The sequence below is a fragment of the Monodon monoceros genome, unplaced genomic scaffold (assembly GCF_005190385.1).
Source record: "Monodon monoceros isolate NGI ecotype Baffin Bay Population unplaced genomic scaffold, NGI_Narwhal_1 Super_Scaffold_2, whole genome shotgun sequence".
Lineage (NCBI taxonomy): Eukaryota > Metazoa > Chordata > Mammalia > Artiodactyla > Monodontidae > Monodon > Monodon monoceros.
The window spans coordinates 49860028-49887726 of NW_021703776.1; the positions used below are offsets into that span (position 1 = coordinate 49860028).

Consider the following 27699-nt stretch of genomic DNA (forward strand, 5'->3'; position numbering starts at 1 on the left):
AAGTTTATGACCTTGCTGAGTAGATTAAGTTTACAACTAAAAATCCGTGTGAAAGTCTGGCCCCAGAGAAGATGTTTGGATTAGTAGAGCTTTCAACTAAAAAAGTCTAGAGACTTTTTTTTTGGCCGTGCTGCACTAAAGGTTATCAGGATGTTAGTTCTCCGACTAGGGGCTGAATCTAGGCCACAACAGTGAAAGTGCAGAGTCCTAACCCACTGACCACCAAGGAATTTCCCTTTTTTTGCTTGTTTTTTTTGTAGACTTTAAAAATGGACCAGCTGGGTTCAAATGTTGAGCCTGTGCCTGAAAAAGTACACTGGAGAAGTGGGGAAATAAAACCCAACTTGTACATAGGGAAGTGGGTCTCTATAGAAGCTGTGTGGATGTGTTATCATGCATCTGACCACACAGTTGGTCTTACAGGTCCTTCCTATCTTTATATTGGATGGTAACAGAGCTAGCAATTTAGTATTTTGTAGTTTTTAAATGGAAAAAATTTAAATAAATTCCCAGAGTAGTTTATTAGACTGAAATATGTAATTTAATGGCATTTTCCACTTCAGTTATGAACACAATTACTGATAAATAACTGACAAGAACAGGCAGAATGCACATGTGAACACTTCTTCACATGTATCTGCAATCAGTCCATAGGTAGCAAAGTACTTGGCTTTGGAGATAAGTATATCTTGGTTTGACTACTGACTTCAGTTTTCTGAAGTGCAAGGCAGGGTGTGGATAAGAGATTCTGAACATATATAACCCAGAATCTGGCAGAGAAGGCTCCCCATAAATAAATAATAGCTATTATTATTACTGTCATTCCTATAAAATTTTCCAGTGATCCTACTAAGAATCAGATGCTTAGTATGCTGCCATGATAAAATCAGACGTACATAATCTCTCGCAGCTCCTGTCTGTCGATAACACCTGATCTGCTCCTCCAGCTTCATAACCATGTTTCTTAAATCATTCTTTTCTTCAGTCAGTTGGCTGATATGTCCTGTCAGCTCAGTATTTTGTCTTAGTAGTCTTTCAGTTAATGAGCCACAAGAAGTACTTGGGGACCTTAAGGTAGGCTAAAAGACAAAATGGCAAAAGGTCATATAAGCACAAACTTTTACAAATAATGCATATAAAATGTGAAGTCACTAAGAACAACAGATTTCATGAAGAAATAGTGCTTGAGCTGCATCTTAAATAATAAGTAGGATTCTACTAGGCAGGAAAGAAGGGCATATTAAGCAGAAGGAAGAGCACAGGTAAAGGCACAAAGGCTTAAGCATGAGTGTGTTGCTTTTAAGGAGCTAAAACACACCTGTTAAGATTAAAGGTTGCTTTCATTTTATGGATAATAGACCTAAATGTAGGTAGTGAAGAGCCATGAAAGGCTTTAGGCTGTAGCATGCCATAAAATTTACGTGTGAGAAAGATTCCTTTGATAGTACTGCGCAAAGTAGAGTAAATTAGAGGAGAAAGATCCTGATGTCAGGCAGACACATCAGGAAGTTACTACCAACAGTCCAGGTGAGAAATGCTGAAGGCCTGAATGCAGGCAATGACTAAAGGCACTTAGGAGGTAGAGGGCACAGGACTTAGTGACTGCTTGGATGTGCAAGTAAGAATGAAGGAAAGGGTCTAGGGTGACTTTCAACTCTCTAAACTGGGTGATATCATGACCAAAAATGTGGGTTTGGGATAGGAAGGAGAAAAGGAAGACGATGCTCAGTTTGGATTGTGCCTGTGAGATTCCTAACGGGGTCACTATGGGGTATGTTTCCCCAAGGAAAGATGTCTCATAACTAAGTGAAAATATAAACCTGGACCACAGGACAAAGGTTTCAGAATAGAACCATAGTCCACAAGGAGATAAGCTCCATAAAGGTGAGATTTTTATCAGATTTGTTCACTATAGCCCCAGAACCCAGTATAGTACCTGGCACACAGTAGGTGCCCAATGTAAGTATTTGTTCAATAATTAAGTCTACTGAGAATTCAGGCTGTGGGAATGAATGAGCTTTCAGTTAGAGGAAAAAAATGGATGAGCATAAGAAGAACTCATGAAGGTGATTGATGAAAGAAATGGAAGAAATGAGAGAATATTAACACAAAAGGAAAGGAAAGAGAGGGTATTTAAAATGGAAGAGGTCAAAAGTGTCAGATGCTACAAAGAAGCCAAGAATTACAGGGACTGAAAAGATTCACCAGATTAGTCAATTGTCAACACACTGGTAGCGTCCTGAGGGTGGTTTCATGAAGTGGTGAGGGTAAAAGACAGACTATACTTTCAAGAAACTTTTCATAATATAATAAGAATTATAATTATTCAATAATGATCATTTTGTTTCCCCTCAAACTTTCACTACCTTCTATTGGGGAAAGGCAAACATTATTATTTTAAATAAATGAAAAGATATAATTAAAACTCTTTAGAACATACAGTGCCAGTTTCAAATGATTCATATAATTTCCATTAAATCTTTGCTCTCGATACTATACAAGTGTTTTTAGAAAGTTTTACCTCTTCGCCTGGCTGGCCGGTTAATTTCTGTAGTTGTAAAACAATCCCATCAATGTTTTCCTGAACCCAAACAAAATCTTCATCATCTGCTGTTTCAAACTGTAGTCTTAAAAAAAAAAGGGCAAAAAGTCAAAACAGATCATCTCAAGGCGCAGTGTTGACTAACACAAACATTACACATCAGGCAACACTGCTTCACCTCTTACTTCTCCTTTACATTAAGTGTTCTCTTTCCCTGAGTCAGGATGTTAACGATATTTTTTTTCAGGTATATGAGTTTTGTTAAAGAATATCACCTCCTAATGTAAACATGAATTAACTTTAAAATTTGAATTTCCCACCCCTGGCTAGCTAAGAGTGAGGGACAGATTCTGTCCAGCTTGTCTAAGAATGCCATTTCCAAAGGTCAGGCAGAAAATTCTAACCTATTGGAGGCTTTCTGGGCTAGATGCTGTAGTTTTGAAGCCACACGTTGAAGTTTTTGTCTGATCATTTCTAATTCATGATTATAGCCAGCTCCTCCTCCATTCATCTCAATCATTTTAGGATAGCTTGATTCCTTTGTCTCTCCTATTTTCTGTTGAAGAACCCAATTTCTGGTTCGATCATTGGTTAAACTCCAAGTGGTTGGCTGGCAATTTTGGACAGAAAAGGAAAGAGCAATCATTATAAAATAAATAGCACATCACATTCTTTCTTAAGGGAACACAGTTATTGTTTTTATTCCAAATAAACTTCTATAGATTTCATTTTTAAATGATTTATACATAGCTATTTAAATAATTTAATCCAATATCAAAATTATATATGATCACATGGCTACAGTATTCTTTTAAAAAATATTTTAAAACAAAATGTCAATTTACCTCATTAAGATTCTGATACAGAATTCTTCTACTTTCTCGTTTTTCTTCTCGTTCTAGCTCCTGCTTTTGGAATTCCTGCATAATTCCTTGCAGTCGTTTCCCTTCAAGGTCTAACTTGTAAACTTGTTGCCTTTTCTCTTCCAGTTGGCGCTGAAGATCTTCCACTTTGGACTGAAGCTCATACATTTTTTTCTGTCCCTCAGTGTTGGCCTCTTGTTCTGTCTGCAATGTCTTCCTATGAACCTGCCTATCCTTTTCCATTTGCTGTCTTGTTTGCAAAGAATCCAGTTTATATTTCTCAGTCTCATTTAACAATTCTACTATGCGACTGTGTTTCTCCTCTAGCTGTTTCTGAAGCTCTTTAAGGAGGTCCTCAGAGGGTAAGGATGGCCGAGACTGCCCACTATCATCACTGCTCTGTAGTTGTGCATGTAATTCCCGTTCCCTATCCAGGGTACTGCTCATTTCCCGAATTCGAACTTTCTCAGATTCAAGAAGTACTTGAAGCTCCAAGTTTCGACCTCGTTCTTCGGATAACTGGGCATCATGTAGCACTCTTTGTGATTCTATTTTCTGCTGTGATTCATTTAGTTGTTGTTTCTGTTGTTCCAAAAGTTGATTTAGCTGAATATTCCTTTGTTTCTGACCCTCAAGTGAAAATTTCAGATCCTTGTAGGAGAAAGTTGAATTTAAGAATTTATGTTAATATTATGGAGAATACTTTCAATAATATTAAGTATACAATTGTGCCTTTATTAATACTAAGTTGATAGTATCTGGTAAAAGAACTGATTATCCAATTTACTAACTTGTATTTTCAGTGGTTAGAGTGTAATTATTTGGACAGCCAGTTGATTTTCATCAAAGAATATCAACAAAATAGAGCTAAGCTACGTAATATTTTCTCTCCCAACATTAATCATATCTGGTTAAGAAATATGAAGCAGAGTACATTTCTTCTAGGATTAATAACCTTTAAAAATGAAAGTATTTCTGGGCTTCCGTGGTGGCGCAGTGGTTAAGAATCTGTCTGCCAATGCAGGGGACACGAGTTTGAGCCCTGGTCCCAGAAGATCCCACATGCCGCAGAGCAACTAGGCCCGTGCGCCACAACTACTGAGCCTGCACTCTACAGCCCACAAGCCACAACTACTGAGCCCGTGCACCTAGAGCCCGTGCTCCGCAACAAGAGAGGCCACTGCAATGAGAAGCCCATGCACCGCAACGAAGAGTAGCCCCTGCTCCCCGCAACTAGAGAAAACCCACGCACAGCAAAGAAGACCCAATGCAGCCAAAAATAAAAACAAAATAAAATAAAGTTAAAAAAAAAAAGAAAATAAAAGTATTTCTGATATAATGTGATGGGAGTTCCTGAAAACCCTTGAATTTTCCAATACCATACCACATAACTAAAAATAATAGGGCTTATGAGGAGAGCAGGTTTAGGGACAAACTACTTAAAACCTATAAAAATTTGTAATGATTAAAAAAATAGTAATCAATACCTGAGGAAATAACATGTCCTTGCTAGGTAGAAAGCTCACTGTGCCTGGAGGCTACCATCCATGGTGGACATTAAAAAAAACCCAAAAAACCCAAAAAAGTAACAGGGCAGAAAATCTGGATTCTGGATACACAGTTTTTTAGCACAGAGCTAGCGAGTACCAGGATTATGTGGATAGAAGAAGAGCTCCGAGCCAGGGGGAACTGCTAAAGTGGCACTGCCTGCAGTACAACCTGCTTTGAGCTGTGAGCTGTGCAAGGCTCGGGTGTGCCTCTCTGGGAGAGAGCCCAGCGTCTTAAAATATAGTAGCAAGGGCTCCTGCTGCCAGAAAAGTATCGCTGCTCTCCTTCCCTAGGAGAAAACAGGAACCTAAACTACTTCTGCATTAAAAAGACACAATTGCCATATTTATCAAATTATATATGCACTAATTCAAATTCCTAAAACACATGCTGTAGCAGAACAGTCTCTATGCATCCTTGGATGCAGCAAAACAAAAAAAGATCATACCATTAGCAATTCCTGATAATACTTTAGATAACATTATAATATTCAACACATCGTGAACGACTTATTATACCTAATAATGAGTCTAAGGTCAACATTATAGGAAGAGGAATGTCTCTCTTCTATCACTGTGGGTTTTTTCACAGATATTTAAAGACAAAGATAACAATACCTCAAGTTCTTCTTTATCCCGCTCTTCACTGCGTCCCAGCTTGGCTTTCTCTTTCTCCAAAGCCCACTGAAGCTCTCTGGACTTTTTCTGTTCACTTGCTAATGTGTCATTAAGCAAATGTACTTCATCCGTTTTATCTTTAACTTCCAACCTAAATCACAGAGACAAATGAACTTTCATAAAACTACTTTGACCAAGTATATTATTGACAGAGAACAGCTTCCACTGAAAAGTGGCGGCATATTATAAACTAGGTGGCGCTTCCCTGGTGACTCAGTGGTTAAGAATCAGCCTGCCAGTGCAGGGGACATGGGTTCGATCCCTGGTCCGGGAAGATCCCACATGCCACGAAGCAACTAAGCCCGTGCGCCACAACTACCGAGCCTGCGCTCTAGAGCCCGTGAGCCACAACTGAGCTCACGTGCCACAACTACTGAAGCCCATGTGCCTAGAGCCCGTGCTCCACAACAAGAGAAGCCACCGCAATGAGAAGCCCGCGCACCACAAGGAAGAGCAGCCCCCACTCGCTGCAACTAGAGAAAGCCTGTGTGCAGCAACAAAGACCCAATGCAGCCAAAAATAAATAACTTAATTAAAAAAAATAATAATAATAAAAAATAAACTCGCTAATAGGAAAATATAAACCATGTAAAGATTAAAGATTTTTTGACTGGGGTTCAGTCAAATTAACTGTTTCTAGTAATATAACTATTAGTTATTATTTACCATTGTAAACAATTTATTGTTACAAAATAATATGAATAAAAATTTCCTTTAACTTCTACTGAACAGAAGAACCATTGTTTGTGTGTGAAAAAGTTCAAAATAATGACTATACTTGTAATGTGTCCTTGGCAAGCAGAATATCTCAGTATTTACACCAACAAATTTATCCTTTTTACAAGCATTATCTTCAAAAAATTTTGCATATTTTAGCTAACTAAACCATGAATTCCATTGGGATCATAAATATCACTACAAATTACTTGGTGGTAAAATGAAGGTCAAATTTATGTATCTTAATCTTATACAACAACAAGTCTCAAACAGAACTGAAGCCACGTAGAGAATACGCCAAAATACCTAATCATGAGTTTATCATTTGGAAAAATTTTGGGTGCTTCCTTTCCACTGTAGTTTTTCCTATAAGTAACAGTTTTATGTTATTTAAATATTATATACAATGTTACATTTTTGTAAGATATGCACAATGTCTGTGACAAAATTACTCCAAGTCCTTCACTAATACAGGTTTATAATTAGGAAGACTGGCACACCTGAATGCCTCTAATTCCTTTAGGTGCTTATGCTGTGCCTTGAGTGTTGTTTCTAGTTCCAGTTTAGCTTGTGCAAGTTCACTTTTCAGTTCAGCAACCACCATTTTCTCAGAACTCAGTTGTTCCTGAAGCTCTGTTGCTCTGTCTTTCAAACTGCTGAGCTCCACTTGCATCTCCAGCATTTGAGACTGCTTCTGCTGCATATTATATTCCAAGAGTTCTAAATGAAAAATTATTAATATTTAAAATATGATCTAGTAACTCATATTTGGCTTATATTTTGTTGATAATAACTGACTTGTTATTTAAGAGATTACTATAAAGTAAATGTTAAAAGATTACAGCCCCCAAAGTCAGCTATTTATATAAATACATGCATATGCATATTTTCCTCATAGTGCTATATTGTCAAGATTTCAGAACTTTGTATAAATATATAAGGATGATAAAAACTTAACAATTCATTACTGGATACAAGACGAAATAAAAAAAAAAACTTGAGGTGTTCACATAATACTATAAATAGGAACTTGTATTTGTTCATTCAGAATTTTGATAGCTCACACTAAAAAATTCCAATGGTTTTTGATAGCCGAAGTACTTGCAGGAGTCCCCCCATAACTCTGACTACAGTGATTAGCACTGCTTGCTTGTTTTGTTCAGCCCTCCTTCGCAGACAATCCCTAGGAATTTCATTATAACAAAAGTGGGAAGTCCAAGCGCCAATTTGGATTACGGTTTTTTCTTTAAAAACATACCGAACCCTTGCTACATGTCTGTCACAATGAAAACAAAGTGAAATATTTAAATCCCTAAGGATAATAAATGAAAAAAATGTAATGAAATATATACATCAGGATCCATTTTTATAAAAAATATAAACTTATGTACATATGCACAATGAAATGTGTCTGGAGACATATTTCCTGGGTTTTAACAGTCATTAGTTTAGGATTTAGGAGATTCCAGGGGTGATTTTAACTCTGTTCTTCTGTTTCTCTATTCTACTCTGAATGTATTTTTAACTTAAAAAATTTTATCAAAGTTCATTACTTCCTATTCCAATTCATATTACTGATGTCATGAGACAGGAATTACATTGGCTTTAGAGTATTCATGCTAAGTGAGACTTTTAAAACTATTTCTTAGAGAGTAGAGTCTAAGGATTTACATTTATAAATATGTATCTATGTGATACTAACTAAGCTTTCAACAGGGTCCTATTTAGTTAAGTAAAATACTAATAAATTCTCCAAAAATAATCTGCAATTAATCCTATTTCTAAATATAAGGGATATATTTAATTTGTAACCTCATTATACCTGTTTTCTCTAAAATATTTAAAGATATTTAAATTCTTCAGCTTTTCAATGACAAATGTGAGACTGGTATAACTTTCAAAATTGGCAAAAGTACAGGTGTTTCTACCTTTATATTAAACAGAAATGAAGACAAAGACATGTATGTGTCTTCACTAGATATGATGAAAAATTTCACTTTAATCTCTAATGATTTCCAGCTGCAGCTCAATTTAAGATTCCTCTATTAAAAAGTGAAAAGATTTGAACAAGCATACCACAAAAGCAAAAATCCAGCTAGCCAATAATCATACCACAAATAAGCCAATTCAGTTATTAGAGAAATGTAAATTAAAACCACAACAACAATCCACCACATACCCACCAGATTGGCAACGAAAGGCTGACAATATCAACTTTTGGCAAAAATGTGAAGCAACAGAACTTTTATGTACTGCTAGAAAGTGCACAAATTGGTATGACCACTTTGGAAAACAGTCTGGCATTGTCTAATAAATTTGATGATATGTATTCTATGATCTAGCAATTCTACTCCTGGGTATGTATCCAGAAGACTCATGCATGTATGCATCAGAAACATGGCATAACAATGTGTAGAAGAGACTGAATTTAATAGCTAAAAAGTAGAAACAACTTAAATGTTCAACTGCAGAATGGATATATAAATTGTGAAATATTCACACAAGGGAATTCTATACAGTAACAAAAACGAATAAACTAGAGATAAATGTGGTAACTTAGAAGAATGTTATAGAGAGGTGAAAGAGACAAGACGCAAATATATACAGAGTGATAAAGTTCAAGAGCAAGAAAAACCTTAAACTTACGTGGTTTAGGAATATATAAATAGGCAGTTAAAAAATCAGGACAATGGTTACCTCCAGGGTACCACAGAGGAAGATGTGTTCTATATTACTACAGAGTAGCAGAAGGGGAATTCTGGAATACTTGACATGGATGAGGTTTCCACAGGTATTCATTTAATAGTTTTTATACTGTATATTTTTGCATTTTTTGTATGTATGTTACAGTTCGCACACACAAAAAAGGTATTAAAAAGAAATCGTTACTTCCATTGAGAATTTCTTTTTCTTTTAGGTTATCCACACATAGAGCTTCAAAACAAAGAAAGATAATGAACTTAATGGGTGAAACAACCTGATCAAAGCAATGCTTATTCATTTTAAATTAAATGTATCTGTTTATATGTCAGAAAATTGCTGTCTGTTGGATTAAAGTATTCTGTAAGAGTTAACCATCATTCTCTTTCCACACATAGCTAACTAAAGCCAATTTCAACCTCTACAGGAGATAAAAGCAAAGTCCTTTGATATTTTAAAGCATGTCCTTACCAGCCTGTCTGGTGCACACAGCATTTTTTCTCTTGCGACTGAGCAATAACCCCCTTACCTCCACTACTACCTCCTCCTCCCAAATTCAAGAAGTGCTGCTTTTAAGATGCAGCAATAAGCTTAGATGGCACAGCATAACTGAGCATTTTTTATTTCATTCCCAAAGCTGAGAATGAGTTTTGGCCTGGTCAGAGAACCCTAATGTAAACAAATATTTTTCAACTCTAAAAAAAATTTTTTTTTAATTATATATATGTGTGTATACATATATATATAGACACACACACACACACACACACACACACGTATCTCTTAAGACAAATTGGACACCCCTTTAATACCTAGAGTAATTAATGTAGATTAACTTTCTGATGTGAGAATGAGAAGAAAATGTGACTAAGAAAAAATGTGTTTTAACTGAATAATAATAAAGTGAAACCGTTTCACCTATTTGTGTCACCACATGAGCCTGTCATATAGCATACCTTGGCTTGGTTGCTCATTCTCTTGTTCTCTTTTCAGAGTCATTTTCTTACCATTCATCTGAGCATGCAGTGCTTGAATTTCAGCTAACAAGCTCCTTCTATCTGCTTTCTGGAGGCATTCCATGGCTGCTCGATATTCAATACCCTGTAAAAAAAAAAAAAAATCAAGAGAGATGTAAAAACAATAAAATTAACAACCAGGAAGTCTGAAGAATGACATGCTAAAATTTTGGGAAGATGTTACTAACGTTCTCTTCCTGCTCACTGGGATCTACTTTTTAGATAATAGTTTCCACATTTATTTCAAAATTCTTTAAACACACAATAAAACATGATGAATAATATAATAAACACCCATGCACTTAGCCTAAGAAACAGCCCTTATACAGCTGAAGTCTCCTGTGTACAACTCCCTGAATACATCCTCCTCTGCACCATCTGCTCAAGAAATAACCAAATTCTAAGTCTGGTGTTATTTTCATGTACTCTGTACATACACACACATATCCTAAAAAATATACAGTTCTGTTTTAAAACTTTATATAAACGGCATCATACTGTATTCATTTTTGTTTAATTTGCCTTTTTCACCGAACATGTTGGTGAACCATCCTGCCTGACACATACAGCTCTAATTCACACTCATTTTCAATGTTATATAGTATTCCACAGTATGAATTATATAGCACATTTTATTTGAGCATCTTTTCATATATTTATTGGATACTCTCTATTTCTTCCATGAACACATATCTATATTACTTGTCCAGCTTTCCACTGGTTGTTTTATTCTCATTAGATATTTGGTCTGTAGATTTATTTTCTTGTGGTATTTCTGTCTGGCTTTAGAATCAGAACAATATTGTCCTCATAAAATGAGCTGGGAAGTGTTCCCTTCTTTATTTTGCAAGAGTTTGTGAAGAACTGGTATTAATTCTTCTTTCAACATTTGGTAGGATTCACTAGTGAAGCTGTCTGATATTGAACTTTACTTTGTGAGAAGTTTTAAAATTACTAATTTAACTCTTTGTTATACATTCAGATTTTCTATTTTTTCATGACTTAGTTTTAGTAGTTTGCATACTTTTAGGAATTTGTCCATTTAATGCCACTGTAAATAATTATTTTTAAAATTAAATTTTGGACTTATCTGGTGGTCCAACAGTTAAGACTCCATGCTTCCATTGCAGGAGGTGTGGGTTTGATCCCTGGTCCGGGAACTATGATCCCATATGCCGTGTGGCGTGGCCAAAAGTAAATAAATACATAAAATTACATTTTGTTTGTTGTTGAGAAATAAGATTTTTACATCTTGATCTTACATCCAACAACATAACCAAACTTTCCTATTGATTTAAAAAATCTACATGTGTAGATTCTCTTTGGTTTTCTATATAAGTGGATGAGGGGTCTTCCCTATTCCTACCCTTATTTAATTTCTCTTGCTTTTCTTTTCTAGCTAGATCTTTAGGACAAGGTTGAGCAAACTACTTAACCCTTTGTTAAGGAATGTTTTTAACATTTAACTATCAGATATGATGCTTGTTGTAGTTTTTGCAAGATATACCTGTTATATAGTTCATGAAATTCCTTTTTATTTTTAGTTTGTTATTTGTTTTAAGGTTTTAAAATATGAAATGCATTCATTCATTTGTTCACTGTATCTCTTGAGATAATCACTGGGGTTTTTTACCCTTTAATTTGTTAAAGTGATGAGTCACATGAATTTTTCTTAATGGTATGCTACCTTTGCATCCCTGGATAAGTATACGGTGACTGTGTCTCTAAAAAATATGCATTGGTGGATTTGGCTTGTTAATATTTTGTTTAGGATTTCTCCATCTATGGTTCATGAATAAAATAGGCCCATAAAGTTTCTTTCCTGTATTATCTTTGTCTGATTTTGGTAACAGGGTTATACTAGCTTTCTAATAAAAAGACAGGGCGTTTCTCCAATCATCTTACAATGGGAGCACAGATACATAAATACATACACATACATACACACACACACACACACACACACACACACCTTTAACTGTTCATTTGTTGATGGACATTTAGGCTGCTTCCATATCTTGGTAAGTGTAAATAATGCTGCTATGAACTTTGGAGTGCATATATCTTTCTGAATTAGTGTTTTTTTTTGGATATATACCCAGGAGTGGAATGCTGGATCTGAATGAGCTTTCATAAGCAAATATCTGCCCATTTCACCAAAGTTTTTGAATTGATGTAAAATTATTCATAGTATTCTATTACTTTTATATCTCAGCCGTATCTTTAGTTATAATCCCGTTTTTAAATTTTTAAAAAAGTGTGCTTTATCATTTTCCTTAACCTATTCTCCAGAAAAGTTTCTATTTTATTAACCTTTCAAAGAATCAACTTTCAAACGTGTTTATGCTCTCTACTGTACAAGTGTATGCATTTCACTAATTTCTTTTTTCCTTATTACAGTTGAGCCTCATTATTTGTGAATTACATATTTAAGAATTTGCCTACTCATTAAAATTTATCTGTAACCCTTAATTCAATACTTGCGGTGCTCTTAAGTTTACCCTCCTACATGTGCACACAACAGCAAAAAATTTAAATTGCCACATGTGCATGTTCCTAGCTGAAGTCGAACAAAGTGACACTGCCGCCTTCTTTCATCTCTTATACCATAAACAAGTGTCCTGTTTGCCATCTATTTAGTGCTGTATTTTTGATACTTTTGTGCTTTTTATTGGTGATTTTGCTGTTTAAAATGTTCCCCAAGCATAGATATGAAGTACTATCTATTATCCCAAAGCATAAGAAGGCTGAAAGATACATTACAGAGAAAATGCATGTGTTAGAAAATCTTTGTTTAGGTTTAAGTTATAATGCTGTTGGCCATGAGTTCAATGTTAATGAGTCAACAATACATAGTAAATAGGGTGTCTTTAAACAGAAACACACATAAAACAAGATTCTGTATTGACTGGTTGACAAAAATGTCATCACCAGGTGCTCACAGAAGCCTACCCCCACCCCCCCATCTTATTTTCCCTGGTGGCAATAGCTCAACATTCACAGCAGCTTTACAGAATCTAACTACTGCAAATAATGAGAACTGATGGTATTTTATTCCTTCTATTTTCTTTGGACTTATTTTGTTACTCTTTTTCTAACTTCCCAAGTTGGATGATTAGCTCATTAATTTTTAGTCTTGCTTATTTTCTAACATAAGACAAAACATTTAAGGTAATAATTTTTCTCCTAAATATTCTTAGTGGTTCCTGTTAAAATTTTAACCTTCAGACTTACTCTAAGACTAATCAATAGCTCATTTTCTCATTACTATTGAAAAGCATTCTTTGTTTTAAGGTTTGATTTAAATTTTCATTTTGATACCTGTTCTTGTATTCTCTGTTCCAAACAGTTTAATAATTCAACTGCATCTCTAGTACCTAGAGTTGTCAGCTCAGTCTGAAATGCAGCTAGTAAAACACCGTGCTCCTTTAAGAAAACCTGCTGAAGAGCAAGCAGAAGTTCACCTCGCCAGTCAGAGGAGCTCTCATGAGATTGAGAACTATCATAAACCTATAAAAAACAAAAGTTAGTTTTCAAATAAGCATGTTTAAGAACTGTTCTAAAAATGATACCTGCCTACTAACCAAAATCAGTATTAGAAGCCTAAAAGGATACAGATTTATTTTCAAGTGTGCAACTTGGGGCATTTAAACAGTATATAGAAATTCATGTGAAAATACATCATAAAAGACAACAATTTATTTTGTAAAGTGACTTATTATTGATAAAAATCATATAAAGCTCTTTAGATGCGTAATATTCTTTGAGTACCTTGGCTTCCCTTTGCATTTGCATTTTGGTAATCAAATCCTTAAGAGATGAGATTGTACTGAGGTAAGCTCTTCTCTCTTCTAGCCAAGATTCTGAAGCTTGCTGAACAGAATGGTCTTCTCCGTCACTACAGGGAGACTCAGTAAGAGAGAGCACCTGCATGCCTTCATTATGGACAGCTCTCAGTAATCCCTAGAAACCATAACCCAAAAGCCAGAATTAGGACATTTTTTCAAAGACTGCAAAGTCAGACACGAAAAGAGAAACAAATTTTAACTTAGTTTTATCCCAGTTAGACTGATTTAGAAAAGCCACTGCAGAAAGGAAACACCAGCCTCCATTACTGAATGTCTTCTTCCTATGGAGGGGTAAGCCAATCCCAGAAGACAGCCTATGACTTTGTGTAGCTCTCATCTCTAAGTTCCACATTTACCTAATGTGCTCTTCCTGGATTTAATTATTAGACACTAATTTGACCAAAAGAAATATGTAGGAGATAAGTTCTAGTCTTTGTGAGACTGCTTTAATAATTTTGGCAAACAAAAATATTAGGAATAGAAATTTTAAAAAAATCTTTATACAAATAACTATTAAATATACTGTACTTTATTATCTGCAGAATACAGAAATAAAACTAGAGCCCCAAGGTTCCTTCTAGCTATGCAATTCTCTCTTCAGAGAGATCTTACTATAGTATAGATCTTCTGTACTAACTTCTAATAAACTGCTATGTTCAATATAGAAAGTTTTACTAAAAGATGTCTGCCTTTTAGTACCTTTATTTTCTTTGGAAATGAATCTGTTGAACTTTCACCTTCTTCGCCTCGGCCTTCTGATGCTGTGTCAAATCCCTGACTTTGTGTAAGATAAATTCCCTGACCCCAGTCTGATCCAGAATCTAAAATAAAGAAAACCATTGACTATTAAAGAGAAACAAACTCTTTTTAAACAAGTACTACACAACTTCTAGAAATTTATATAACTTACCACTGGAACATATTTCTCTACTTTGGTAAGCATCGGAATGTGTTAATTCAGGAACTGAGGAGCCCTAATCAGAAAAAAAAAAAAAAAGATAACATTTTTTTGCTTTAATAAAAACAGGATCCAATGAATAGTTTTATTCTTTTGTAATGCTGTCAAAAAAGAAAAAAACAAATATGTCACACCTTTCACAATAAATGAAATATCCATGGTTTACAGTCAGTCTTTAATTTTTTTCTTCATGGATATTACCATAATAATAAGAGACATTAATAAATTAAGGAATGATAACATTGGGTTCTAAATCTGCACAGGAGCTTTGTGGAACATTATTGTTTGACTCTACACAATGCAAAGATTTTAAATTGTAATGTTATCATAAAGAAGAGATTGCCCCAAATTTCTTTGTCTCTTTAAAAACATAAAATTCTGGGGAAAAAATCATAGAATGTTGAAAAAACACATTATGAAAACCAAATACCTCTTTAGATCTCAGACACTGTATCACTGACTTCAAGGTACCACATTCCTCTGTCAGTAACTGAATAGCAACATAGTGATCTCTCTTTAAGGTTTCAGTTTCTGAAATATGTCTGGATTCCATATCCAGAATCTCAGCAGCATGTAGTTCTTGCATCTGCTCAATTTTTTCAGTAAACTGATTAATTACTTCAGTGACTTCCTCTGATGAACATTCACTCCGTAAATCAATTTGGATTCCTGCATTTCTAACAAGAATTTGTGGAGTCTGATTGCTGCTGTTGACCTTGAGAGTACCATCTGTCTGTGATGCAGAGCTTTTACCCACTTCTATAGGAAGTGGCTCTAACGTGCAGAACTTTCTGTTTTCTTGTACCTTGGTATTATCTTCTTTTTCTAAGAAGTAGGATAATTTCTCTTCTGCCTTTTTGAGTTGATCCCTAACTTGGCTTAAGTCTTTCTGGAGGAATGCCATATTTGTTTCTTTTACCTAAAACATAATGAATAGAACAGTAGAACATTCAGTTAAAAATATCACATGCAGAATTTAGGGTAGAGAGGAGAGTGTAATTCACGCTAATATGTTCATTTTCCTCAGAATAACAGGAAAAACATTTCAGAAACACTCACAGTTTTCATCTACATTCACATATATGTATAGTCACAGATTACCACAGAAGTGAAATCATTTGATCAGCCTCTACTTTTGGTTCTCAGGGGATATACAGTACTCTTTAACATGTCTTTCTCCTCTTTCATTAACAGACTAGAGATTAAAAGCATCCCCCTAAAAAAGATTCCAAGGAAAACCAAAGAAGAAAGATGACAGTAACGAAATTATATAATACCTTTTCATCAAATTTACAAAAGTTTTTTCCTAGCTGTTAAGTTATAGATCTGGGTTTGTTTTCATATAAGAGAATATACACTTTGAAATAAAATTAAGATAGGTAGAAATTGGAGCTATGTTACTTATTTTACCAAAAGCTCTTCTTGAAGTTTTTCTGCCTTCTCTTTATAACTGGCAAGTTCTTCTTTGGTAGCTGCTGACTCAGCTGTAAGTGTCTCAAATCGACCAAAAAATTCATTTTCTTCACTGGTATGAATCAGCTCAGTAGTTGTCTAAATGGCAGTGGAAAACATGAACACATTATTTTCAAAAAACAAAGCCAAGTTCAAGGTACTTTTGCATTCCAATAAAACTTTTTCAGGAAAGACTGCTTATCAGATAAAAGGGGTTAAAATGATCCATGTTCTTTCAACAAATAGGGAAACTCTTCACAACCATCATTTTATATTCTTTCTTTTATTTCTTTATTTTTTTGGCTGCATCGGGTCTTCACTGAGGCACACGGGATCTTCGCTGAGGCATGCGGGACCTTTCGGTGCGGCATGCGGACTTCTCTCTAGTTGTGGCGTGCAGGTTTTTTTTCTTTTTTTCTCTTCTCTAGCTGTGGTGTGCAGGCTCCAGGGTGCGTGGGCTCTGTAGTTGTGGTGCACAGGTTTAGTCGCCTCACGGCATGTAGGATTTTAGTTCCCCGACCAGGGATTGAACCCACACCCCCTGCATTGGAAGGTGGATTCTTTACCACTGGACCACCGGGGAAGTCCCCATTTTATATTCTTGAGACAGTAAGAAAAGAATGATATTTCTGGGAATGAAAGGTAAATCATGTCATTAGAACATATCCTAAAATTTTATAATTAATGAAAATAGTTTGTTTACCCATTCAAAAAAGTTTCATATTTATATCACTTTCCTCAAAAGATACCACGTGTTACTTTAGAAGTTTTATATATATGGAAAGTCACATTACTATTTTATTTTATTTATTTATTTTTAAATATTTATTTATTTATTTAATTTTTGGCTGCGTCGGGTCTTAGTTGGGGCAGGCGGGATCTTCGTTGCAGCATGCGGGATCTTTTGTTGAGGCGCATGGGCTTCTCTCTAATTGTGGTATGTGGGCTCAGTAGTTGCAGCGTGCAGGCTCCAGAGCACATGGGCTCTGTAGTTGTGGCTCATGTGCTCAGTAGTTGCGACGTGTGGGCTTAGCTGCCCTGTGGCATGTGGGATCTTGGTTCCCCGACCAGGGTTCGAACCCATGTCCCCTGAATTGGAAGGCGGATTCTTAACCACTGGACCACCAGGGAAGTCCCATCACATTACTATTTTAAATATCATTTACAGTAATTTATATAGTTCCAGTGAGCTAGGAGGAAAAAGCCTAGTAAATGGAAAGAATTGTTATCCTTTGCAAAATAAATATTTATAGAATCCTAATATATCAGTTAATTTCTGGTGTTCAGATAGGACTATACATTAACTTCTCAAAATTATAAATATATAAAGTGAGAATTTGAAAATTAAAGTCCTTTCACACCTGTCCTATCCTATGCTAAGAAATAACTGTGATTTCAGATCTTTACATAAGTAGACTTAAAGGGGTGAAAGGATGAAATCTATTATGAGGTATAAAATCTGCAAAAGTGAATGACTTAAGACTCATACATTAGTTCACTAGAACACTAATATATTTTGACATTTTCATTACTTAAAAGGAATGATGACCACTTAACATGCATGTTAGAGGAAAAAGGAAAAAACCCACACAAGTTCCAGAGGACATTTGCTATACTTAACATTTCCAAGTTTCTTCTGACTGCTCTACTTAATGACTATGGTAGTGAAATAAATATTGTGATTTTAAGACCACAAAATATAGCTTGTATCCATTGTTCTGGTGATAATAATGACTGTATGGAATGGTACTATTTTTTATAAAAACCCTTTATATATGAATCGCTAGATGTAAAGAACACTGTATTTAATAAATCAGCAGTAAGTTTAAGGAACAGGGAAAAGAGAGTTAGTTTCTTGGGGTATTTAAGTGGAAAAAAATCAAATACAAACTAACCTTGAGAACTTCAAAATCTCCTAGAGGGCTTCTTTTCCTTTCTTTGCTTCCCTGTTTTTTCTCACTGTCCTCCAATAGCTTCTGTAGTTCTAGTAGCTTCTTTTCTTTTTCCAAAGCATTTTTTTCTGCAGTTTCTACCTGCATTTCAACCACCTGGCTTTCTAATTCTGATATTCTCAAGGTCAGTGCTGACACATTTGACTCCACCTCATTTTCCGTTAGTTGGTTTAAATTCTGTGCATTTGTTCCTCCAGGTTCTGGTGAAACTGCTTGTTTATCTTGACAGAATTTTGCATATTCTTTAACTGCTTCGAGTTGGACCTGACTCACAAGAGCAGCAGCCACCTTTTCCTCAAGTATATTTTGCAGGTTTGCCATCTTCTTTTTCAGTGCTTCTTTTTCAGACTGGCCTTGCTCCTGCAGGTCCTTTATTTGTTTATGACATTGGGTAAGTTCTAAGTCCTTTGCACTCACAGTGCTCTCAAGTTGTAGCACCTGTGTTTGCAAACTGCTTATGGAAACTTTGCTGTTTTCTTCAAAAGATTTGAGGTAAGTCGGATTTTCTAGGGGTTTACGCGCACCCTCAGTAAGGACTTCTTCTAGTCCAGGTTTGTTTCTGCTCAGATCATCTACAGCCATGTTAACACTTTTCTCTGGTATACTATGGATTTCTTCCATATTTTCACGTTCTCTCTTTAAGCTACATAATTCTTGTGTTAGCTGGTTCATTTTTAAATTGGTTTCTTTAAGTACACTTTTTGTCAAGGCCATTTCTTCATTAGTGGTTTCTACTTGCTGTTCCAAAGCCAGTTTTTCAGCTATTACTATATCCAACTGATGTTTTAAACTATCTGCTTCTTCTGGGAGAGAATTAGTAACCACCGATGTCTTCTGTTCAATATTTGCCAATTCCTGTTGAAGCTTTTCAATCACTTCATTGAGCTGCTCAATTTCTTCTTCTCTATTTTTCTTCACACGTTCTTGATCACTCATCAAACATTCTATCTGGGTTTCAAGATCCCTTATTAGTTCATTTTTTTCTTCAATAACCTATTAGTTAACAAAAAAGTAACATATACAATAAATATGTATTTATATTTAGGGAATTTTATTTTATTTTAGGGCAGGATCTTAAAGTGTTGATCACACACTCAAAAATAATTTACTTCTCAGACAACCTAAATTAATTTTAATATAGACCAACAGTCCTCCATCACATCAAACAAGGACCTTATTTAGAACATCATTCAGAAAGTCATTAAACGTAAAGTAATTTAGGCATTTAATAGATGATTTCCTATAAGTAAAATAGTCAATATCAATACAATCTAATTAAAAAGGATGCAGTATTGAAACATAACAGTCTATAACAGGATAAAGTACTGAAATAAAAGTCTAAAACAGTGCTCAAATGTCATTATCTTATTTAACTCACACAAAATAGAAGAATTTTTAATAGATTTGGTTAGAGTCATATGATGAAATCTGAGTCACCAGAGACTCCCTATAAAACATCAAAAATCTTTGACAATGTTAGGAAGGAATAAACATATACATAGCTTGTTAAACCAGTATGTCTTATTAAATTAAAATTAATGGGTAAAAGAGAATTAAAGTTTTACTTGGTTTTTACATTCACAAAGAAACTGAAAAATAACCATCTTGCCCTTTAAAATTCTAGCTTAGCCACTATGGAAAACAGTATGGAGGTTCCTTAAAAAACTGAAAACAGAGCTACTATATGATCCAGCAATCCTACTCCCGGGCATGTATCCACAAAAGACAAAAACTCTAATTTGAAAAGATACATGCACCCCAATGTTCACAGCAGCACAAATTACTATACATAAAATAGATAAAGAACAAAGATTTACTTTATAACACAGGGAACTCTGTTTAATATTTTGTAATAACCTATAATGGAAAATAATCTGGAAAAAAAAAAAAACCTAGATCACTTTGCTGTACACCTGAAACTAACACAATATTGTAAATCAACTATACTTCAATAAAAAATAAAAAAATTCTAGTTTAAATAATTTCATGTAATAATTTTAAATTAGTATACCTTGTTATCTGTTGTAATTTTAAGTTGATGCTGAAGTTTTGTAATTTGCTCATTCAATTGGTCAATTTCTACCTCTTTTTCCTGCATTATTTGAGCAAATTTCCCAAATAGTACATGTTGGTCCTGGGTAGAGATAGGATCAGCTTGCTTTATGGCAAATCCCAGTTTCTCCATTTCATCCTAGGAACAAAAATAACCATCCCAGTTGGATAGGGCATTACACGTGATTTTCGGAACATTCTGTCAATTAACTCTTACCAAGCTATAGCATCTAAAACATACAAATGAAAAAAAAATCAGAGCTATTATATAATTATTGTAAATCAATAATTCTTAAAATGTTTTGATAAAGGTCTCCAAAATTTTTCATTTCTGATGAATTCAAATGTTTATGTTGGCTTGAAGATAAATTCCATGCAAATCCATCTGCAGCTAATGTTCCTCTTTTAAGTATTATTTAGCGGCTGGATTTAGCAAATGCTTAATACTACAACTACTACACAAGACAAAAACAATGAATTATTTAGAGGCAAAGTTTCCCTTAAGTAATTACCTTAAATAATTTGTTTTCTTGTTCAAGTTCTTGTAGGCGGGTAGTAGATTCCTTTTTCTGTATTTCTAATTGCATATGTAGTTGCTGGACTTCTTCATTCTTATTTTCCAGTTCTTCTCTGAACTGTTCTAACTGTTCTTCTAAGTTTGTGATCTTTGATACCAAAATTATCAAAAGGAAAGAGAAAAAACTGTTCATACAAATGTTTATTTGTAAAGAGAGAATGAAAAGTGCTGTATTGGCTCTATAGTATATATGCTTAAAACACGTGAGCCATGAGAATAAAGGAAAGGGGTTTCTCTAAGCCAGATGTAACTGTGTGGTTTCTAGACATTTTCAAACTAAACACCTTTAAACCATCCTGCCCAAAGCAAAGACGAGACCTTCAGAGGAAGGATACAAGGAGCCATTTCCTATCTAAAATTATCCTCTGATAAAGCATAAAAGAGTCATGGGAGGAAGGAAAAGAGTCCGCATTTTGATCTTACTTTATGTTAAATTAACTGCTATTAAAAATGCTCAAGAAAGCTGTAGAATTAGGTCAGTTATTTTAGCCACCAAGTGAGATTAGCTCAATTTAGTCCATATTAATACTTAACCCAATGAAAGGTTTGGCAGCCACATGCCTTATTTGAGCAGAAGGAAGCAGAGGTAGATGCTAAGAGCAAGAGACCCTTAGGTCTGAAATAACAGAAACTTAAAGAGTAAGTTAGTAAAACCATTTTAGGAGAAAATTAGAGTGTTCCTATACGTAGGACAACCGAAATTCAGCTCATTTCTGAGCACAGATTACCACTAATGGTAAAGCAACTGCTCTTTGATGGCTATGTAGAGACTGAAACTAATGATGAATATTAAGAGTTTGGTTTAATATTTGGGTTTGGTTGAGGAGAGGAACAGTCATTTAGCTCAATGCTTTGTAGCTTTGTAATACATTTTTAATGAATGGATTTTCAATGTGTATTTACCTATGATCAAAATTGCTGCATTAAAAGCAACCTGAGATACAAGAGCAGCATTTAGTGGCAGCTGGCTCAGAAAGTACATATAAATCATTTATTACCTTAGAACTTGAAAGGGGGCATATTCTGATTACACACCAATACGTAATCAGAATCATATCTTAGCATTAGCAAGACAAAAGACCTTCAGAATCATTTAGCCTAATATTTCATTAATAGAAATCATACTGATATTAGTAACAATAGCCATCATTTATAGACAATTTACTGTTGGGCACTGCATAAGATGCTTTATATGTATTATTTTTTAAAAAACCCTATAACAACTTTATGAGATCTTTACTAGGATTATCTCCGTTTCAGAGATGAGGAAGGGGGTCACTGAGAGAGGAGCACCTTGACCTGCAGTCACAAGGCTAGTATGTGGAAGCCAGTTTTTGAACCTCAGGAGTTTACCTCTGGAAGCTTACATTCTTAACTATCATTTATCCTGCTTCTAATAACTAATGTCTAAGACATATTTAAATAATTTTCTTTAACACTGATATTAAACTCAGTAGGCACACCTTAAATATAGTTAGTAGTTGTGCATATATAATTATCAGGTTAGTTTGCTGAAAATTGTGATGATTATATCTTCTTCAAAGTTACCTAATATAATGGTATTTACACTTATCCCTATCTTCTATGACTACGTTTGATGACAAGGTATTATTTCAACATATACATAGATATTTAAGTTCAAAATTACTGCCCTTGCCCTGCCTCACCTGATATTTATTTTCTTTTTTGATAAAACAGTTTATGGTCAAATTCTTAGCCTTAATATTCAAAGAGTGGTCCCTGGAACAGAAGTGGCCTCACCTGGGAACATGTTAGAAGCACAGACTCTCAAGCCCCACCCCAGACCTACTGAATCAGATTCTTCATTTTAACAAGATCCCCACGGGATTCATATGCACATTAAAGTTTGAGAAGCACTGCTCTAAAGCACTAACATTCCCATCATAAGTAGCTGAACTTGAGGCATCAAAACAGAGACTTCAATTCCCAAAATGACACTGTAAGGCATTCTCTTCTCTTACTCAGCCAGACTTCAGTTGCAGTCCCTGGCTGTCTTATTACTGAGTCTATGACAACCAAAAACCAGAAAAATATTATTAAGGTCTAAAAATAGAATGGTAGCTTTCTGGTTTAACCTTGTTCTATTTAGCTACCAAATGATATCTAGACTGTTTGGATTACATTAATTTGCACGTATTTGTGTTTTAAGTATTCTTCTCTTTCAAATGTGTGTGTGTGTGTGTGTATGTGTGTGTATGTATGTATATGTGTGTATACATATCCTAGTTAGATAGGAGATTCCTTGAAGATCGGTGCTGGTTTTACAATTGGACAGTGGTGTTCTACACATAGGAGTTCAATAAATGTTGAATGACAGTCTATAACACTTCTCACCAACAGCGCAAAACATGCCCGGATGTTTTGGCAGTATAGCATCACAGGGCTCCAGAATCAGAGAAATCGAGGAGGAATTCTTGTTTAACCACTTACTGTGTGACTATGAGCAAGTTCCTTAACCTCTCTTAAGATCTGGTTTACTCATGTATAAAGTGGAAATATCAATAGAACCTATCCTCAGGCAGACTGCAAGGGTTAATGACATAAGATGTTTAAAATACTTAGCACTTTCTAGCACAGACTTCAACAAAGTTAACTATTATTATTTACTATTGCCATTTGTAAGCTAGATCTCTTTAACTCAATAAAGAGCTAAAACCACCTTCACAGAGCTAAAACCTAACTGAAGGCATCTTTTTCTTAAAGAAATCCTTCCTTCTGTTTCTCTCCACATTATTCTCCTTCTCTTATACATCCTGAAATTCCTATCTTCTAAGGTTTTCTTCTCTTTCTATTCATTTTGAATTTCTAAATACTGTAATAAACTTTAAAACAAAGTTTTACACAAACAGGCTATGAGAGTAGTAGGAAGTATCTCAGATATAATGACACACAGACATCTTATGTTTATACTATCAGATATCTGAAAACATTTGCCTAGTACAGGAGAGAATGCTTAAGAAGTTATTTTCATTAAAAGATATATGTTTCAATTTTACATTCCTATCTTTCAGTCTCCAGTTACTGAGTGAGTGGGTTCTGACAGAATACTTGTCACTGTTATTCAAACGTGAATAACAATGACAAGTATTAGTAGACCAACGTTAGCCATCAGTTTAATTCCTTACTCATTCAACATGGCTGCCTCTGTTTCATCTGTAAAAACTGGGAGCTGGTTGACAGAAGCTCTCTAAGGCCTCTTGTAGTTCCAACTATGAGTCTAAGTAAATGGGAGGCAGTTACTGGATACTTACTTCAAGAAATTAAGGTGTTAAGTAGCGTTAAATAAAATTCAAATGACAATAAAAATATAAAATTAGTAAACTTAATCTGTTATCCATAATCAATTATCATTGCCTTTGCGACCAGTTTTGGAGTTCCATCTTTTTAGAAAGCAGACAATTTATTTGATTATTTAGTGTAAGGTAAATCTTTAAATGTTAATTCTTTCCGAAACACACAGAAGTGGTTACGTATCAACAAAAATGTTCTCTGTCTCTCACATAAAAGCCAAAAAACAAAATAAATACGAATCTCTTGATAAACATTAGTCAGTACTACGTGAAAATGAGAAAATAACCATTCTCATGGAAATGATCATTTCCATTAGTCATTTATATAGATGACTTTTTTCTCCTCCAAACTACAAGCTCTCCAAGCTATAGTTTTAGCTGACATCTAAATCATTCTTCTATTTTTCAAAGCACTCATTAACATTAATATACTGTTTACATTCAATAAATATTTCTTAAAATACATCAAATGTCCTGAGAAAATTATATGGAAAGAGATAAAAATGTAATTAAAAATTTTGAAACATTTAAAATATGATATAGCTGGACGAAACAGAGTACAATATGCTTTAGAAAAACTAATGGTAGGCAAAGGTTTAAATAATTAGGAACTGGAAATTACTGCTGTTTTAAAAGTGCATTTTCTGGTTTTTTTTTTTTTGGAAAGGGAGGGAGTAGAAAAACATAAAAGAACTTTATAGAATAACTTTATTATTAATCTTTTGTTTTAAGAACATGTTTAGCACACTGTAAAAAGGCACTGTTATCTCCCAGGGCAATACAACTTAAAAAAAACCAAAACCCACAGCAAAGTAGCAGTAATTCAAAGCCTATGGTAAGGTCAAGAGGAAGATACTGCCTTGGGCCCAAACCCTACTATCTCTCTGCACTCTCCTCTTCACTGAATTCATACCTACCAAACCAGCCACCTTTTCTGTCCTCAAAACTTCCTCCCGTGTCCAAGCGTTTTTACTTGCCCCCTCTTCTTCATTCCAGTTTATTTGTTCAAATGTTTACTGTCTTCCAAGTTCAACTTAGGCAATAAGCTAAGAAACTCTAAACTTTAGTTTTAGACCATAAACTTCATTCTAATCAAATGATATTTTCTAAAATAATTCAAGCCACACTTTGTCATTAAAAATAAACTTACCTCTTTTTCCTTTCTGTCTATGGCATCTCGCTCAGCCTGCAATTGTATTTCTAGAGACAATTCCGCTTTAGCTTCTACAGATCCAAACTGTCTTCGGTCCTCTACCTTTAAATATATAAGAATTTTCTCAAAATTTCAGACATTAAATCCTGACTATCCATTTTAATTGGAGAAGTAGCAATTCTATTTCTCTAATTAGAAGTAGATAATCTACATTAGTGAATGATCAAAAGTTACAACATTCAGTCTTGAATGCATTTTATACAAATTAAGACAGGAATTGCTTGACAATCTTAAAATTCATTTCTCAGACAAAATGAAGGCTATCCCCTCAACTGCTCCCCTCCCAATTTCCTTATCCTGCTCTTCTTTCATTCATCTTTGCTTTCTGTAGCATAACAGGAACAGATCTCATTGCTTCTTAGTTTGGGGTAAAGCATCAGCCTAAACTGGTGCTTACAGCTTTTTCACTTTGCTATTATTTTAGAATCACAAACTTACTGATGGTTAAAAGGGCAATTAATTCTTCTGGTTTAATTAATCTTTCTTTATCAGGACTCATATGCAAGGAACATTTGGAGATAAGAATAAACAGAAATGGTTATGATGTCAATGAAGACATCAAGATATATACACTATGCAATAATATCAACAAAGCACCATCAGTGATTTTTTTAATTAAACTGATGTTCGTGGCTTCCCTGGTGGCACCGTGGTTGAGAGTCCGCCTGCCGATGCAGGGGACACGGGTTCGTGCCCCGGTCCGGGAGGATCCCACATGCTGCGGAGTAGCTAGCCCGGTGAGCCACAACTACTGAGCCTGCGCGTCCGGAACCTGTGCTCCGCAACGGGATAAGCCACAACAGTGAGAGGCCCACGTACCGCAAAAAATCAAAAACAAAAACAAAAACTGATGTTCATGTAACTAAGAGTAATCCGTACTAAAACACTTGATAAAATTAACCAAAAGAAAATGTCACACCTTTTGAAAACTGTCCGTACTCATGAGTAAGGCTTGCTCCAATTCCCTTACTCTGAACTCCAGTTTCTCAATTTCTTCATTACGCTCCTGTATATCCCTCTGAAGCTGCTCTTTAGAGAGCAAAAGCTCACTGCACTTGTCTGTTTTTTCTTTCAGATGATTTGTTAACTGTTCAACCTGGAAATATAATAAGCAAAAACTGTAATGTTAAAAAAATGTAAGCATGTTAATAATATATCTATCCTCATTTCAAAAAGGATTTTTAGATGCTATGCTAATTTTATTTTTGATAAGGATAGCGCTATTGTCTCCCACTACAGAAACGTTTTCTGAGTTGATACATCTAAGCAGTACTAGTAAAAGAGAAATAATATTGCTTTCACCAAACCTTTTAAAAAAGTTCTCTTAAGACTAACAGTTTCTCTAGCTGGGAGGAGCAACAATACATTTTTGAATAATGTTGAATTACAAGCTCTAATGGCACAGCCACACCAAAACCTAATAAAGAAAACAAGTTTACACAGTACTGACTTAACATTTATATGTAAGATAAGATGACCTAAAAAACTTTCATGGATTATGTTTTTCTTTCCACAAATGGTTATATCGATACATATAATAATACAATGGTTCTAAATACCACAGGGATGGAAGGAAATTGGGGACCTTTAGTACAGTCACTTGGAAAGCTTTGCAGCCTACAGATTCCACCAGCCCAGAACAGAGGTGAGAATACCAGGTGCTGAGAGAGATTTGTGCACCCTGAAAGTTTCCCTAAGTGATTCTGATATGCAGCACCATTCAAGTGAATGGCTCTGTGATGGAAGGATACAGGAAGGATCAATAAGATAGCTTGTGAAATTAGTTCTAATCAAGTGAAGAGAGAAAGCTTATTTAAAAAAAAGAAACGTGATGGTAAGAAAAAAAGGAATTCTACCTTATTTCAGTGAGATACTTTCAGGAAATTATCTAAAAATGGCACTTATTCCTCAAAACATTAGAAGAAATGCAAGCTTACCTACAATTACAGGTTCAAGGATGACAGTAATAAAGCCTGAGGAGAAACTTTAACAATAAAAGGTGGACTAAGTTTGAAGTGAGGTCAAAGGAAAAGACAGTAAAGGAGGTATAGCAAAATGGCACAATATACTGTTACAGTTAGATTTTTTTTTTTGATCCTGAAAAAATCAGAAGCTGGGGACTCAGATCTGGCAAAGTAAGGAGAAAACAAACGGATCAATGATTTGGAAGAAAATCAAATACACACATCCTTGTTAGTTTCTTGAAGTTTCATGAAAGAGGCAGCTCACTCTTTTTAAATATAAGAAAACAAATAGTAGGAAATGACAGGAAG

General features: G+C 34.8%; 1 protein-coding gene across 10 annotated transcripts in view; it reads right to left on the minus strand.

Annotated features, from left to right (window-relative positions):
• Window positions 1-27699, minus strand: part of AKAP9 (A-kinase anchoring protein 9) — a 149225-nt gene that overhangs the window by 7358 nt on the left and 114168 nt on the right. For 8 of the 10 annotated variants that reach the window (XM_029234410.1, XM_029234411.1, XM_029234415.1 and 5 more), the window contains 18 exons: window positions 26346-26522; window positions 25364-25468; window positions 20838-20990; window positions 20285-20464; window positions 18217-19266; window positions 16280-16420; window positions 15300-15788; window positions 14822-14885; window positions 14611-14732; window positions 13835-14026; window positions 13385-13573; window positions 10004-10148; window positions 6848-7067; window positions 5571-5721; window positions 3388-4056; window positions 2947-3152; window positions 2522-2627; window positions 897-1079 (listed from right to left, as the gene is read on the minus strand). In XM_029234410.1, coding sequence (XP_029090243.1) covers window positions 897-1079; window positions 2522-2627; window positions 2947-3152; window positions 3388-4056; window positions 5571-5721; window positions 6848-7067; window positions 10004-10148; window positions 13385-13573; window positions 13835-14026; window positions 14611-14732; window positions 14822-14885; window positions 15300-15788; window positions 16280-16420; window positions 18217-19266; window positions 20285-20464; window positions 20838-20990; window positions 25364-25468; window positions 26346-26522 — 4542 coding nt within the window. The remainder of the gene's footprint in view (window positions 1-896; window positions 1080-2521; window positions 2628-2946; window positions 3153-3387; window positions 4057-5570; window positions 5722-6847; window positions 7068-10003; window positions 10149-13384; window positions 13574-13834; window positions 14027-14610; window positions 14733-14821; window positions 14886-15299; window positions 15789-16279; window positions 16421-18216; window positions 19267-20284; window positions 20465-20837; window positions 20991-25363; window positions 25469-26345; window positions 26523-27699) is intronic. The other 2 variants (XM_029234416.1, XM_029234409.1) reach the window with 2 other exon arrangements.